General features: G+C 43.8%; 1 protein-coding gene across 2 annotated transcripts in view; it reads left to right on the top strand.

The window, feature by feature from the left end:
* The window catches only part of vps13b (vacuolar protein sorting 13 homolog B), a 379,499-nt gene that overhangs the window by 303,153 nt on the left and 58,609 nt on the right, over positions 1–17,737 (top strand). For both annotated transcript variants that reach the window (XM_080038971.1, XM_080038972.1), the window contains exons 40-44: positions 1,208–1,424; positions 3,522–3,706; positions 14,636–14,835; positions 16,815–16,996; positions 17,574–17,737. The exon at positions 17,574–17,737 is cut by the window's right edge and continues 57 nt beyond it. In XM_080038971.1, coding sequence (XP_079895097.1) covers positions 1,208–1,424; positions 3,522–3,706; positions 14,636–14,835; positions 16,815–16,996; positions 17,574–17,737 — 948 coding nt within the window. The remainder of the gene's footprint in view (positions 1–1,207; positions 1,425–3,521; positions 3,707–14,635; positions 14,836–16,814; positions 16,997–17,573) is intronic.

Below are 17,737 nucleotides of genomic sequence, written 5' to 3'. Positions count from 1 at the left end.
TCAGCGTGGGTGCCTTTGCTTTCCAAAGGAATCCTTACAGTATTCATACACTGACACCCACAGGCACAGCTCATCATACTCATTTTAATGTGCTGTACCTCTTCAACCCTGCCTTGGCTTCTGTCCTCGTTGCAGTTGCAGTGATGACAGTAGGGATTGCATGCTGTAATTCCACTGTATATTTGAGTCACATCTGCTGCTTAAGTGGTGGAATATCATAAGGCTATTTTTATTGGGGTAGTATCTTATGTGTGCCATTTTCCCTGTGAGAAGTTACATAATGTCCTCACTGAAAAGTCCCTTTTTCAAAGTGACTAACTCAATGCATTATTACTAATGTATTATTCCACATTACTTCTTCAGGGGGGAACCCCCCTCTACCTCTTCCCTCAGTTTCAACAGTTCCCTTCAATGCTTTTATTGCGTGCCCATTAACAGAAACATGACTCGCAACTCAACACTTAATACGTAACCATACATTTCCCTCTGTAAATATTGGCGTTTGTGGTGTTTTAATCAAGTGCTGTACCAAAAACCACCGGAATTCCTTCCGATTCCTCCTCCTTGTGCGCTCTTTCCAAAAAACCTGAAGAAAAGAAGAAAAAAAATCCCCAAATGTTCCTGTTTTTAGAGTTTAGTCATAACCCACACACTTGCAGGCTAGTGCGTAGCGGGCGAGCAGGCAGGCAGCTCCATGTGTGAAGAGCTTTTGACTCACAGATTCCTGGTTCTGGGTCCAAACCCCAGGCAGGCCCGCTTTGATGGCGCACTGGAAGGGGAATGCCGCGGCTAAGTGAGGAGGATGTAAACTTGTGTTGGGTTATGCTAGGGAGGATGTGAAGGGGTGATGACGAGGGTAACCCTGACTGCTGCCTTTCCTGTTTTGGAAAACGTTAAATAATTTTCGACGTGGGTATTTATGCATCAGTTGTGAGTCTGTGTCTAGCTTTTCTCTCAGTCTGTTTTCAACTGTATTTCTTTACTCATCCTTTATCAGTCATTTTCTTTTCATCCCTATGACCTACACATTAACCTTCACACCAAACCTCTGTCTCCTCACGTTCTCCATCCCAAACAGTTTACCTGTAGTGATCTCCCAACCATCTTTCAGACTTCAATCAATCAATCAGACTTTATTTGTATAGCACTTTTCATAGAAACAAATGTAGCACTGTAGAAACCTTCTCTCTGTGTGTGTCTCTAACAGGTCTTCTGGGGCCAGGAGCATCTGAACTGCCTGAAGCTGGTGGAGGAACACCTACGGGTCTACCTAGACCTCCAGAGAGGGGACTCGGCTGAGAGCTGTCCCCAGAGCAAGGCCTACCACACCCAGCCACCTCCCTCTCCGGGCTCCCTCTCTCCTCGCACAGAACACAGCTCAGATGACCTGCGTACAGGCCATTTTCAATACATCCAGGACCCAGGTGAATGATTGTACAGTGCATGCTTATCTCACACACACACTTTTTCTATACTCTAAAGCTATACTCTAAATTTTCTTTCTCAGAATAGCACCTCAGATGTTGTTCAGCAGTAGCCAAGCCCCCCAAAGATCGATAGCTGTTGTGCTCCATTGGCTGGTACGCACAGCAGTAATCACAAACAGACAAAAGAAAATGATCCAGGCCTCGGAGTAAAATCATTTCAGCTGGACATACATTGTTCTTGCTTATTTCTTGACAAGGATTTTTCCAAATGGATGGAAGAACAGTGGTCCCTGACTCCATAGGATGGAACACAGTAACAATGCTCCATCAATCATAAACTCATTTAACTGAGTTTGTACTAACTAAAAAGAGAGAGCCCCTCGTGCCAAAGTGAGATGTCACTTAAGATACACACCGCCTCAAATCAAAGTCAGATCAAAGGCCCTCAGTGGAAAGACGTTTCATCGGACATGTCTGCCTGGTTCCACTCTGAGTAACATGCTGTTTATTTCCCCCCCTCTTCTTTGTGCTTTGTGTGCTGTGTCCTCTGCGTGAGCACACACACACACACACACACACACACACACACACACACACACACACACACACACACACACACAGACACACAGACACACACACAGGAACATTATACACAGAGGATCAAACTTCTCCTCTGGCTGCAGACCAGCCGTCCACTCTGTCAGCTGTGGTTGAGCCTTTGTTTGTTGCACTGTTCCACTGGTCTTTGATGCATTTAATATGCTGGCTGAAGCAGGGGAGAACGTACAGTAGTGAACTAGAACGGAGAGCGCAATCTGTCGGCAACATGTTGTCAACAGTCAGAAGAAAAAGCGGAGAACAGCGGGGGCCTGTCGCATGGACGCATGCGATGGATGGATGGATGGACAGAAGAGGACATCTAATATGGACATAGGGTAGAAGGGTAGAAGGAGTCTCTGCCCTCGTCACTTTCTCTTAGTCCAAGCTAGCTTGAATGAAAGCAAAACCTCATGAAAGTCTGTATTTTTTTTCTCTGTCATCCATCTCAAAAGAACAATATGCTTTCCACCTTCAAGTGGCTAGCACACCGCTTCACATGAATGGAAAAATTAGCCCCAGACATATTTGGCCGCCCCCACCCTGAGATGTGTTTTATGCAAAGAGACTCTCAGTGTGTTTGCACCCCACAGGGCCAAACAAAGCAGCAGTTCTATTTTATTTTCTTATTTTTTTTTTTCAAATAAACATTTTTCCAAAGGACTTGAATCCCAAACAGCAGCCACTACTCCAGTCAAACACCACTCAGAAGTTTAGATCCGGCGTTATCCAGATTTTGCAGGTGCTTGGCACGGCTCATTCCATGGCTGTTTACTCGATAGCAACAATGTTTACGCAGCCACTTTGTGTATATACGGCTTCTTACGCATGTAAACACTCTGAAAGTGTGGAAATATCTACAGCGATCTTTGAAGAGATATTGTTTTGGAGTGGTTTAGATTATATATTGGAAATAGCTATAAAAACGTCACGGCACCAAAGATGTGTCAAAATCAAATTGAAATTGTTTTTGTTTTTTGACCCAAAAGGTGAATTTCATAATGTAAAAAGAATTGTGCACTATCACCTTATTATTTACTATCTATGACTATCACGCATCCCACATTACAATCTGAATATCTGTTTCAACCTTTCTTTCTTTCAGAAGTATCTGAACATGTTCAAGGAGGCCAGCCAGGCCTTAAAAACAGGCATTTTTGTTTGAAGCTTTGTTTCATATTGAGTTTTATGATAGCAGAAAAGTGTAGTGCAGTAAACTAGTAATGTACTTTATCTTCAAATATAAAACCCATGGCCTCCTTCCAGTTTGTCCTCTGCTTTGCAGTTGCATCACCTTTTGATTTATTCCAGTCAGCTATCATGTTTGTCTTTTTTTTTTTTCTTTCTTTCCTGCTCTCATTTTCTATTTCCCTCAGTCCCTCGCCATATGTTTTTGTCCTGCAGTAAAGCACAGCATTAGTTTTTTTAACGTACACCACTGACAGATTAAAGTGAGTTATTTTGGTTTTTATTCTTAATTCTTCATTTATCTTGCAGCTTCCAAGCGGCGGCCAGGTCCCCATGAGGTGGTGTTCTACAGTGAGACAGAGGACAGCCCGGGGGTGATGCTGTGGAGGTATCCTGAACCCAGAGTCCTCACCTTCGTCAGGATAACACCTGTCCCCTTCAACACCACAGAGGACCCAGAGATCAGCACAGCAGACCTAGGGGATGTCCTGCAGGTACACACCCACACACACACTGTATCACTGGATTAGGAATAATGTTAACATCATAATGGTAGGTTTAAAGCACTTTGCAAGAGCAGAATTCAACAAGTGCTTCACAACAAATGCGAGAAACATACATAAAATAACAGCTGACATGACGTGCAAATATGAACTTAGATGCAGAACACGGGGAGAAACAGAAATAAAAATATAAAAATAACATCAACAAAGATAACACGTTAGGGAAATGTAAGATTGGTCTTAAACTGTTTCTTAAAAATGTCCACAGACTCAGATCTTAAACCCAGTGGGAGAGCGTTCCAAACTGTAGGAGCTACTAGCTCAAAAGCACAATCTTCCTTTGTTTTGTGATGTGATACTCCCGAAACATACCAACACTGGTCGTGAACAAATGTCCAGCTGCCCTGTCTTTACACTCCCCCATCTCCACCGATGGGGCTATCCTCAACAATTCTCTCCACAACAGAAACTAATGGCATATTGTGAATAAATATGGAAACTTCCACACGTCATTGTAGTAGTGGCAATGTGCAAATTAAAACATTGACTTTAATTACATTTATTTTGCCAATAGGTTTCACGAAATTGTATTAGGTTAGTTAAAAGCATTTATGTTAAGGCTGTCTAAGTTAATAAACTCATATTGCGATCTCTTTTGCATCAGCTGTATGCTTTCATGGCTTAATCTCTGAGAGAAGTGTTTCTAGCAGGATCAACCAGGTAGCCCCGCCCTCACGTCACAGAGTCGGCCTACGCTGAACTTAGAAAATGTCTTTATTTTAAGTTAAATGAATATAAAAAAAATATATTAAGTGCAGTTTTGAGTGTAGTAAGCAAACCCCAATGTTTGATTCATCCCTTGCATGAGGACATGTGTTGTGGTCTGCTTGAGAAACTGCGAGGAGAATCCACACACACATCTCTCTCTCACTGCTCCACAACACCTGCAATGAAAGAGAAATAAACTGTCTTCCGAGTTGGGCTGTGCGCCATCACAATTCCCTGGACATGAGTCATGAGAACTCCCATACCCTACTCCATGTTATTGAATGACAGAGACCCCTGCTGTCCCTCCAAAACATGTAATACATGGTTCGTACAGCTGTGGAAGTCATCTCGCATGCTCTGGTGTGAACAGCCAGGTGTCTCCGAACCCCCAGATGAGGTTATAATTTGGCAGGCCCGTAGCAGCTACCGAGTCTACAGGGCCTCAGTGGGGGGAACAGGACATCCCACTTTTCCTCCTATCACTCATCATCCCTCGCTCCTTCGCTATCCCACCGCCTTACTTTCCAGCTTAGCGTGGTCCAAGCCAAAGCCAGGGCCCAAATCCCATTCTTTTAGCTGCATCCTCCTCCTTAATCCTTCTCTTATTCCTGGAGCAGAGATATATGCTATTTTTAAGTCAAAATTGCCTCTGTCACTCTTCAGTCTCATTTTTTTTCTGACTGTGGAATTAGAAATGGTATTCTTTGGTAACACAATATTCAACTTGTTTACAGGCTTAACCGAGTCGCATCCCTGAACAAATAAATAGTCCCTGTTCTTTTCCTGCTCATAAGGTTTCACAGCTTGCATTAGATATATTTAGTCGGATGGATATTTTTGTTTAATTTCCGTTGTTACTGTGGGTTTGGATTCAATTTGGTTCAGCAACAGGGCTCCAAAAGTCACACAGAGAAGCAGAAGATGAGAAGCAGCCCTCTAGCGTCTGATCATGTCACAACTGCCCAACTGTCAGAGTGTAATGCAGGGACGGCTGGAAAATGTAATAAAATACGATCACATGATTTATTTACAGATATTGTCTTAAAGGTGCAGTGTGTAATAAAGGTGTATTTGGTGTCATCTAGTGGTGAAAGTTCTATATTTGCAACACTCCCTTGCTAACCCCTCCCTTTAGGAGAATTTACAGAAGCTACAGTGGCTTTCAAGGAAAAGTAGCTATAGTTACTAAAGATGGCATCATCCACCACTGCCTCAAGTCTTCCCACAATATCAAGTGATGAGGTGAAGCTGTATTTAGTTATTTATATATATATATACATGTTTATATATAGTACTTCTTCCTCTTCTTCCAACAGGTGCATTTCTCCAGGACACCCATGTAAGGCCGTTAGGTTTGTCCGTCCTGTGTTACTGTAGAAACATGGCGGTGCAACTTGACGGCCTCTTATGTAGACCAGAAAACTTGGATATGATTATACACTTATTAAAACACACTTGTGAATATTAAATTCCATTTAAACCAAGTCTGTTCTGAAATGTTCTTATGAAGTACAGTACAGTACTATAATCGAACTGTATTGTGTTATTATGACATGAGTGATAGTAACACGTTTTAATACACTCCCAGACAATTTCTAAGGACTTTTTAATTACATTCTTTGGGTCAGGTTACCTCCCCTCTACTTCTCTGCTCCATCTGCAGCAGAAGTTTCTCATCTCCCCATATTATCCTCCCTTTATCTCTTCATTCTTTTTCCTGGACTCCCACAATCACTTCACCTACAGTACAGATGTTTTCCTCCATCTGTTCATGTCAGGCCCGGAGAGACAAGATATTGGAAGGTGCTGCAGATGTCTGGCTTCCCCGGCGAGGCTCCGCAGCTGTAAAGTCTGTAATGAGCAAAACTCCAAAGCCTCTTGCTGATTGGCCGCGTATTGAGTTACAGCGGAGAACAGAGGGAGAGCCGGTGTGTGTGTGTGTGTGTGTGTGTGTGTGTGTGTGTGTGTGTGTGTGTGTGTCTGTGTGTGTCTGTGTGTGTGTGTGTGTGTGTGTGTGTGTGTGTGTGTGTGTGTGTGTGTGTGTGTGTGTGTGTGTGTGTGTGTGTGTAGACATAGGGAGGGTTTGAGAAGGAAGTTGGTGAAAGACGCAGACGTTTGAATAGGGGGAGAAGCTGCTTTTAATGGGAGTAGATTGACAGCAAGGAAAAGAGAGAGAGAGAGAGATAGAGTTGAACAGAGATGGAGCGTAAGGAGGGTCAAGAATGATGGAGATGGATGGTCACAGAGGGAGCTGGTGTCTCCTGCTGTGCTTGCCAGGAGCCTCCGTGTAAGAGGATCGGTGTGAAAATACACTTTGTCTAGTCCGGGGGTGGGAAGATCCTTGACCAGCTGATGAAATGAAGGGCCACTGAAGGTCTGACAGGAGATTCAGCAAGCTGGCAGGGATGCACCAGCATGTCACGCTCACATGATTTATATGTATTCACAACCTGTCATACGCTCGGACTGTGGTGTATCGAATGTCAGGGAAGAGACACTTGTGTGTGCTTGCGTTTATTTCTGCATCTGTGTTTTCTATTTATCTACGTATGTGCAATACAAATGGATGCGTGTGACTGAAGACCTATTGGTGCGTTTGTGTGTGAGTGTGTGTGAGTGTGTTGCATTACACAGCGGGAGAGGTGGAAGCAGTGGTTGATGAACATGTGGTTTCCACATCTTGCTCTCCACTCCTCATGTCATCTGGCATGGTCCTGTCTCCTCTGACAAGTCTGTTAAAAGGAATCAGGTGATGAGGCTTCCACGGTGGGGAAGTGGTGAAAAGAGGAGGCACCCAGACTGTTACAGACATATCTGGGCCAGATACACCGGCCGTACCGTAGAGAAAAGCAACGCAAGCTAAGTGTTTCAAATGGGAGCCGGAGCCGTCGTTATTGACAGCTAGGGAAATGGTCTAAACAGTTGTGCAGAATCAGTTAGCATCCATTTTCAAAGAGAATGTGAGTCGCACTCATGGAAACCCACTGTACACCGCAATAAGTGAGTCATAGGTCAGGAGGGAGTTTACTTATTCTGCTGCTTGTGTTTCTATCAAATGCATGTGAATGCCCTGTGGCCAGGCCTTGCAGCACGCATGTCTGTAAAAGGACATGTGGATGGCTGTAGCAACGGAAGGTATCGTTGGTAATGATGACAAAAAACACAACTTAACAACATACAGTACATTGGTGGCACCCATTGGTTTAAATCCATTGTGTGATGCATTTTGTCAACACTGATACATTCACTGATATGATTGTCAGTCGTAATTTGCAACAAAAAGAGGTTAATGCACAAAACAGGAGATGGAAACAGATTTTTTCGAACAAGTTCTAACGTAGCGGACATTGAACACACCTGACTGATCAGCTGTTACCACTGACGGCGTCTCTCCCATATTAATCTAACCAGATTACCTAGGAATATTTGCTTCGCAGTGATATGACAGCTGTGAGAACTTGCCCTGAAATCCGTGGTGCACCAATCAAAAAATTCAGTTGTACTTTGACCTTTGACCTCATAGGATGATTGGCCCGCGCATTTAGTGAGAGTATGATTGGCCATGCGCAGTAGGTGGGCCGGAGAATACCACCGAATATTCTTATTGACTGTTCATATCCGCTGGCTCCACCCAGCAGCCCATGTTTTGTGGGGCTTACCTCTACTCCCATATGTATGGCACCTGTTGCCTTCGGACTGCCCTTGCTACCACTGTGTGCATCATAAACTCATAACTGATAGCAGTTAACATGGCAATACTAACTTCACTGAAAGGACAATAAGAACTTGCCCAATGTAAACCAATTCCTGCAGACATCTCTCCATGTTTGTTTAGTGTAACATCTACTTATTCTACATTTTACCATGTTACGGTACGATGCCTATAGCGCCATCTTGAGACCAAACTAGTGGAGTTTATCCACTCCAACCATTGATGGAAATGCACCTAATTCACGTTTTCTTTTTTTTTAACTATGAAAAGATTCGCTTCACATTAAGATGGAAACCTGGCCACTCACAGCATTTAAGCCAGTTGTGTGTGAGGCGGATGGGTTGGGTTTAGTGGGGCTTTTTTAACAGGACCTCTTGGTCAGCCAAAGCCATTGTGATCCCAGATTTAACTTGATTTCAGCTTCTGGCACATGGTGATTAAGCTTTCCTTTCTACCAAACATCAAAATCATTTTTTATTTCTCACAAGACCAGAAAGGAAAAGTCCAGCTACGGGGAACGGAAGTGCAGCGAATAAAAAAAATCCAAAACACAGTAATAGCTTATAGTTTCTGTTCCAAAGGAATTTAATTTACTCAACGTCTTGACTGTGCAGAGAGAGAGAGAGAGAGAGAGAGAGAGAGAGAGAGAGAGAGAGAGAAGGCAGTCATAATTTCTCAGGCCTCTAAAATTACCATGTGACCACACGGAGATGGAGGCTGATAGATTTTGATAAATGGAAAGTGAGAGGCATAGGGAAAGAAAAAGAAATACGGAGAAAAAAACAGTGATATTTAGCACTGAGCTGTCTTGTCATTCCTCTCCAGCATTAAAGTCAGGGATTCTGGAGAATGCTTGTTGTCAAAGCTATTTGGCATATCGCTAGCTACGGTTGGCCCCTTTGTTTACACCCCCACCCCCCTTGTTAACATACCATTTTACAGAGCCTAGGCTGTGTATTTACACAGGATTTATTTTTCAGCACACAAACAGCACGGACAGGTAAGCAAATTGTGAGGAAATATTTGCTGATTTTGACAAAGTGATTCTGACAACAAGCGTTCTCCAGAATGGCTGACTCCACCTCAAAGGCAGTAATGCTCTCCAATTAAGGGCTTTTTATCAGCAGGTGGAGGGGGAAATGGAATGCGTGAAGTGAACAAATTCAAATTGCGGCTTTTCCAAATTTTCTCCATCTTCTCATTCTCTCTCTCTTTCTCCTCCTCTTCTCTTTCTTCTCCCTCCTTTTGTCACAGTCCCCCTTTCCTGTCTCCAAGCCGCTGAATAGATGAAGGCTGGGGGCTCTCTTTGCTCTGAGCCATTCATGCTCGCCTTGTCCCCAGAGCAGATCATATTAACATTTTATAAAATCAAGATTTCCTGCATTTAAATAGTTGTGGTTTCCCAACTGGTTCCAGTATCTCGGAGGGGGAATTCAAAGCTCCATTCCATTACTCAAAGTCAAATTGCTTTCTGCGCTGTTTTTACATAGAGTTAGAAGGGAAGTGATGTCAGAGTGATGGGGGGGGGGCAGCTGAAAAACGACAGTCGATCCCTGACTTTCCCACCTGTGTAGACGTCCTGGGTGATGAAGGGGTAGAATGAGAGAGGAAGGTGACTCATTCTCACCTCTTCAGCGCCGTGAGGTCCAGTCCTGTGAATCATAAGCAGGTGCCCCTTTTTCCTCCCTTCCTCCCTCCCTCCTGTTCATCTTCCCCCTCTCCTCCTGCCTCCCTGTGGGGCTCTGAAGCCTGAGAAACACAGAGTAAACACAGGAGCTATGATTCAGCACCAGGGGAGCAGCAAGGAGGAGACGCTGTGTTTTTAACTATAGAGAAACAACTTGAGTCCAGCCTGATAGTACAGATAAACAACTGTGACACATTCTGTTCTTAGAATGTACAGACACGTGCACAGATAGGACCCAAGGGGGGCTTGCGACCCTGCCCTTCTGCCCCCAGTACAAAAGTGCACTTACAGTACAAAAAAATAAAATAAAAATAGATTTAATATTCTATCAAATAAAGACAGAAATGTACGGCCCTGCTTGTACACATTCACCTTTACCAATGCTACTGTAGCCTTTCTTAATATTCAAATGTATGAGGTTGATCATCCATACCGCTGTTTGGGCACTTATCCCAGAGACAAACATCTCACCATCTGCTCCCCTGCTGTTGCTCTCGTGCATGGCACTGTGGGATAGGCTTTCATGTGCCAGCAGCAGGGCTCTCAACTGCCACCGTGGCCCTGTTGGCCTGAACCCGGCCTTGTAAAAGCCCCTTGGCCTGAGATGAACCGCCATCCTTCAGCAGCTATAACTACTGCTGCAGCTGTCCATTCTGCCATTGTTGTTGTTGTGAGAATGGAAAGGTTAGCACGCTACTTTTTATCCATGCGCTCCTTTTTCCCCCAAATCATTGAAGATACGCTAACCTTAGCAGCGAGTTAAAATCTAATGGGCGTCAGTGGGGTATTTCACCATGAGAGTGTCACATTGAGCCAGAAATAGCGAGAGTATAGTTTAGCCAAGATAACTATTATTTTAGTGGGACAGCGCTCATGCAGACCTGCATTAGTCACAGCTAATGCACTAAAAAAACAAAAGACTGTCCATGTGGTTAATTTGATCTGGAGTTTTTTACACCTCATCCACCCAAACCTCCGGTCCCCTCTTGTTTAAGAAGGTTGGCATTAGAATGGAAAGATGTGTGCGTGAAGATCTCAGCGTGGGCTTAGCCCTGATTTTCCACACTGATTAATGTTAACGTATATTAGCCCACCTGAGACAGCATAGCGGGAGTCATTTTCAGAACAATTTTCATTACATCTCCTGAGTAAACATTTGCTCAAGCCGATGTCAATTCAATTTGTCGGCGAGCTGATAAGAGGTAGCTCGCAGTGGAATTTTTCGACATATAGGCATCGGTGGAATAACAGAAGACCTAATAGCAGTGTTGATATTGTTAATAAAAGTAATGGCAGGCAAGGCTGTGGTTGTCGGCAGCCACGGCCTGAGAGGGAGCTCGGGGAGTCTTCAGTTGCAGAGACAGATTTCAACTTTAGAAGCGATCACACCTGGGGTGATCGTAGAAATTGGAAATCATTTCTGAGTGTTGTGTATTTGCTTTAGCTTGCCATCCTTTAGTGAACCTTTTGAGAGACTCTGATTGGTCAATCAGTCCAATGCAAAACAGTTTATAGTTTTGGCAGTAACATGGGTGGGTGGCTAGGTTGGAAATCAGGTCTGTATACACAATGCTGCCAACAGTCCAATATATTTGTGAATTGTTTTGAATATTTAAAATACTTTAAAAGTCATCATTAGCTACGCTTTCCAGGCAATTTGACCCACCTCCAAAAATGGAACCTCGACTCAAATATTAAGATAACATTTAAGATAAGCGTCCAGCTGATATTTTGCCCTCAGGACTCACTGCCACTCCAACTTGGTCTAATGTTTGAGGAAAACACAGATTGCGCCCATCCAGCCAAGGGAATGTCAACTATTCAGGGTTCCATGTTGTTTATCAGATAAGGTACACACACAATCAAGGCTGGCGGAAACTGACACTGCCCAGACTGTATCATGCACTCACATACATATGCACACCTGTGTATACACTTATGTATACACGCATATTGTCTTTCATACGTACAATTATATGCAGTCTTTCTCTCGAACACATATACACAATCCATTTGACATACACACAGGTGCGCTCTCCTCCAAAAAAAGGCCAGTGCCAGACGTCCATTTGAACATGGCTTGGAAATTAATTTCACTTTTTTTTCCGTCTTTTTCCATCTTCCCTAAAACATTTTTTGATGTGGTTATCGATTTCATCTCCACTCTCCTTCAAGGCAAAAGGGGTCTACAAATCAAAGGGAACGTGACGCAAATCCATCCATGCAAATGTATTCCACTGTACCATATATGTAGCTCACATATTCATTTTCTGGATGCCGTCATGTGTATAGAATATCACAGGTGAAAAAAGAACTGTTGAAAACACCCTCTGTGTTTTAGCAGTTAGGCAGTTCTGGGAACGCTCTGTGGAGATTCGGTGAGTTTCCGCTCCGGTGGCTCGGTGTCGGGGCTGCGGGTGCACCGCTCTGTCAGGTGCAATTATGAGCAGTTGATTCCAGGAAAACCTGTGTGGCATTTAGTTCATGATGTAAGCTTACAGTTACCTCATGCATTCCTCTCTAACAGTAGGCCTACAGCCCCACACATTTTGAATACACGGACCAATATACATGTATTTTCACATACACATACAAACTAACTTGTCGACAGTTTCCGTGGGGAAGGTGATTGTCCAGAGAGCTTTGTAACCTCCGGTAAAAAATTGGATTGTCACCGATATATAGTATGTAAATAAATAAATGCACTCACACACACACACACACACACACACACACATTCACATTTCTCTGCCTGGCATCCTTCAGGTGTGCTGCTAAGCGCTCCCTGCCACCACTGATCCATCAGTAGTACATGGGGTCGAGGGGGAACCTGAGAACCTGGTTTAGTTCACACAGGAGCACCAGACACATTTATGCTAATTTTGGCACAATGTGAGCGGAATGAATGGAGCCCTACCAGTCATCACATAATGTGAGAACACTCACAGAAAGCTGATTGTTATTCAGTGTGAGAAACGGCTCCAGGACTGCGATGCTAATGTCTTGTGTAGTGCATACTAGCCGCCTGGTGCTTAGTTATGCTTTGGTCCTGAAGTGTTGTTATGGAGATGAGTTGTCGTCGGCGTTGGTGGTCCGCGGTCAAAGTGTTGCAGTTCTTTCCGACTAGACGATAAATTACGGATTAGTTTTTTTTCCGAAGTGAGTAAAATTCAAGTTTGCAAATACAGACAGCGTAAAGAATCACTCGCTCGGTCCTCTTCCAAGGCAGGGATTCCCCTTGTCTTCAAAGGGTCAGTGAAGTATCGATGCTTGATGATTAGCAGACCGCTGCAGTTGCTTAAGACTTTATGTGTAACTGGGGGATCCACGGGACTGTTACCTGTTGTGCAAAAACAAAGCCTTCCAGTAAAGCCTACTGCTGATGAGTAATTATGGCTACACTGAGAGAGGGTTACAATAGCCTGTTTGTTTGGACTGGACCGTTAAAGTGATGAACAACAATAGTAAGAAACCCCTGGTGTCCATCTGTACAGGCGACTAAGTGGGGGATATAAAAACAATCAGTGAAATGCTGTCATCTGATGGAGAAAAGCCACAGGAAAATCTGATCCATTGGCAGAAAAACAGTATCGCTTGTACAGCAAAGCCATGCATAAAGACATCTTCTGGCATGTCGCTGATGAGCATTTGGACGTATTCGACAGCAAACGAAAACCATTTGAGTTAGTGTTTCAGTGGATAATTTGTTTCAGTAGTAGTAGAGCTTAGTGCAACCCTATACGGCGATCCAAAGGGATGCACATTGGTTATGCGGTGTCTTTGAGTCCCCATAAAGAATCCAAGACAGTCATTCCAGCAAAAAAAAAATCCAAGCTGTCTAGCAGAAGAAACAGATATCTATGATCATTTTTAGTCTGTGTCCAGTGGTTGTGCACAGCTGGCACCATGGAAAAATAATAAGGAAGAACAAATGGTATTTACTTGTTTTGTTTTTTGCAGCTGTAATATGCTACAATGTCTTCATCATGTTAGCGTTATAGTTTCAAGTATGTATGGTTTGTGCTGTTGAGTACATTTTTATAATGGTCTTAGAAATAATCTGCCATTGAGAGTCAGTGTCTGGGCGGGATAGTTGCATGCAATTAATGGAGCTTGAACCTGAAAAGCACACTTATTACTATGTACTTATTACTTATTAGCCTGGCAGAATACATTTCCTGTATTTACAGGTGGAGTCAGCAATTCTGTAGAACGCTTGTTGCCAAATTCACTTTTTGTCAAAATCAGTGAATATCTCCTCAAGATCTGCTACCTGTTTGTACTGGGGGGAAAATCTGGTGTTATTATACAACCTAGGCACCGTAAACCGATATGTAAACAAGGGGTATGTAAACAGAGTGGGCCAACGTTGCTAGCAACATGTCAGTTTACAGAGCCTAGGCTGTATATTAACAATTTAAAAATAATTCAACACACACACAGTATGGACAGGTAGCAAACCTGAGGAGATACTCACTGATTTGGACAAAAAGGGATTGTCACAACATGCAGTCTCCAGAATCCCTGATTCCACCTTTAAAATGTTTACAGCACCTTTTAAACCTCTTCATTGCTTTTCATTGTGACTGATGTGGTGAACCCGCTTTGACTGTAATGTGCTTGTCCATACAGTACAATGCTGCATCCCTTTGGCCAAACGGAGAGAATGCATAAAAACCCTTAATAAAGTTTAGACTGGAAAAGGTAAAACATATGTAAGCTGTTTTACCGTGTCTGTCTTTTCCTTTTCCAGGTACCATGCAGCCTAGAGTACTGGGACGAGCTCCAGCAAGCCTTTGTTCCGTACCGGGAGTTCAGCCTGTCGGAGAGCAGAGCCTGCCAGCTGCAGCTGCCCAGCCTCAGCCTCACACACCAGCACAAGGAGCTGGTGGCCTCAGACCTGTGGAGGATCGTGCTCAATCATAATAATGGAGAGGGAGGAGATGAGCAGAGGTGAGGGGCAAAAATAGATAGATATCCCCGCGTTCCAAATCATACTCGCACAATCTTTCTTTTTTGCTACTCTGCATACTACAGCTGATCATAAAAAGTGTGTCGTACTAAATAGCAGGGATGTATGGGTACTGAAACACAGCCTATGTTTTATCTTTTACTCCTGTCGTTTTTGTGCTTTGAGATATCTCTATGTGTCGTGTGTGTGCCTCTTACCACTGAGCTTGTACATGAGGGAGCGTGTGTCTAGTGTGTGTGCCTATACACAGATACAGTGTGTGTGTGTGTGGGTTTACAGTACGTGTGTGTGTGGGTTTACAGTACGTGTGCCGTCCAGAGTGAGGGAAAGCAGAAGGGAGCGCACCCTGTCCGCCGAGCACAAAGAGCTCTAGCAGTGTGTCCCTCCTCGCCCCACATCTGGTGTGCAGGAGCAGGGAGCGGGGCTTGGAAGGCGTTCAGATCGGCCTAATGAGATTTCCCAGCACACCAAGTGCCTGTCAGGGCCCATCCGGATTCCTTCCTGCTTACCTTGAGTGTATCTAATCGAGGGGAAGCTCACGGGAAGCGGGAAGAGAGAGTAAAAGCCCCCTTTGGGTTGGCTCACACGTTCCTAGGCCTGGCCTGGTCTAGCTTGGGCTGGGTCTGACATGGGATGGGATGGGTTAGCACTGTAACACCTCAAAGAGCTTTTACTCATCCTCCCTTTATCTCATGGCTCACCCGGCTTCCCATTTCACCTTCTGTGCTTCACCCATTTTTCATCCCTCTGTCTTTCTCTCATTCCTTCCTTACTCATCTTAATTTACTCTCTTTATTTCTCCCTGTCTCCCCCTTTTTTACTTCCTCTTGGGATTTGTTGGGGGAACTTCTAGTGAAAGAGAATTGCCAAGCCCACATTCTGTGTGGCTCAGAGAGCTCCAGAGGAGCAGAAAAAGGGAGGAATAAGAAAACATGTAAGAGAAGAAACAGAGGAGAAAGAAAACTCCACAGCACCAGATACAGTGTAAAGCAAAATATACATCTGTGTTTCATTACAATCATACTCCAAACACTACATTTCTTTTATGTTTAAATTATTTGTCTTTTTTGATCAAAATTGATTCCCCTTTTCCTTACGCTCCCCCCCCCCCCCCCCCTCCGTTTCATCTGCCTTACTTTAGTTTCCACCAGAAAAAAATAACTTGGCCGCGCTGCCAACTGGAAGTAATGAAAATTGTCAACATATGATGCTTATCTTTTTAAGGAGCACTCTGCTGCACCAGCGTTTTTCAGGTTCTTGAGCGTTTCCTGCTGGAGTTTTTTTTTTTTTTTTTTTTTTTTTTGTGGATCATGGTAGCAGCAAATTACAGAGCAAATGGTCATTCACTTCAATTACCTTCCATTCAACATCATCAACCATGACATGCAATTAATGTCCATGGAGAGGTTTTCTCTCCTGGAAAACCCAGGCAGTAATAACGTACCTACAACTCCCAGCCCATCGGACAGCGCGGACGCCCTCTGCACGTCCTTGTCTCTTCTCATTCCTCTCTGGCTGAATAATTGGAGCGCTTTGTCTCACGGTGGATTTCTGACGTGGATGTCACACAATTTGTTACCGGCCACTGGGCAAGAGACGAAAAAAGCTTTCAAGCTACAAATAAGAATCAGACTGTTTTAATTAGTGAGCGAGTGGACTTATTCTGGCCATGATTCCACAGCTGCGTGGATGCTCTTGATATTACAAAAAAACAAAGTTTGATAGAAAATCAATAACCGTTTTGCAATGTGTTTCCCCTTGAAGCTGTCAAGCTCAGAATCACAGTTGTATATTACTCATTTTCCCCTTGACTCATTCCATATGAAATCATTCCATATTCACAAAGCGCCTTCACTTTTTCTTTATTTCTTTGCACTTGTAGTTCCTTAAGTGTTCAACAGTCTGAAATAAGACTTATTAAATGTGTCAATCTTTGTGTGTCCCTCCTCTTCCCTTGTAGTTCTGATAGTGAGAGTGGCTCCCAGTTGCCCTGCGATCAGTTGGTGTCTCCGACGGCGCTGGCAGCCTGCACCCGTGTGGACTCCTGCTTTGCCCCCTGGTTCGTCCCCTCCCTGGGTGTGTCGCTGCAGCTAGCACAGCTGGACCTTCACCTCTGCCACCACCTAGAACAGCTGGGAACAGGTAGGATGAAAATGAACTCATGTTATGGCTTCATAAGGGAGGGATTGTGGTCTTTACTGCTAGAAAAAGTGACTTTTTTGTTCTATCTATTTGTTGATTGAAAACAGTGTCCAGCCTTCTTATCCTTGTGGTTTTTTGTGGTGGATCATGGTAGCAGAAAAATAAAGAGCCAGCTTTCATTCACTTGAATGACTTTACATTCAACATCATCAACAGCAGTGTATCATTGAGTGTCTCACTTCAAAACTCAATAATCTACAAGGGTCTGTTATAGTCTTTTATTTGAATATATCAACTGACGACTTTAAGAAACGCCTCCAAAAACACATTTACTCATTGGCACGTTTACACATTGGCATTCAACTTTGTCAGACCTCTCTTGTGATGCACACGTGTTTTAAATTGAGTTTTCTGGAACTAAGTATTTCATTTTTTTCTGACTTGACTCAGACCCATTGACCCAGATGGCAGCCTGGCTATTTCTTTTTATTTCTTTTTATTGGGTTTTTTTGGTCATATTTTGACTAAATATGTCCAGTCTCTAAATACAGATTTGTATTGTCTTTTCCTCCTCCAGTTCCATCTGGACAGCTCCGCCCCTTCCTGCCTGACAGGAAGTTACCTCAGGAGCAGGAGTTCATGCGGATTGGCTCTCGGGAGCCGCGGGTCTTCCTACGCCAGTGGAGCAACGGGCCGCGACATTTTCAGGAGTTGAGCTTCTCCACACAGCTGCAATGCAAA

The sequence above is a fragment of the Ammodytes marinus genome (genome assembly GCF_949987685.1).
Source record: "Ammodytes marinus genome assembly, chromosome: 13".
NCBI lineage: Eukaryota > Metazoa > Chordata > Actinopteri > Uranoscopiformes > Ammodytidae > Ammodytes > Ammodytes marinus.
This window is presented reverse-complemented; position numbering and strand designations above follow the sequence as displayed.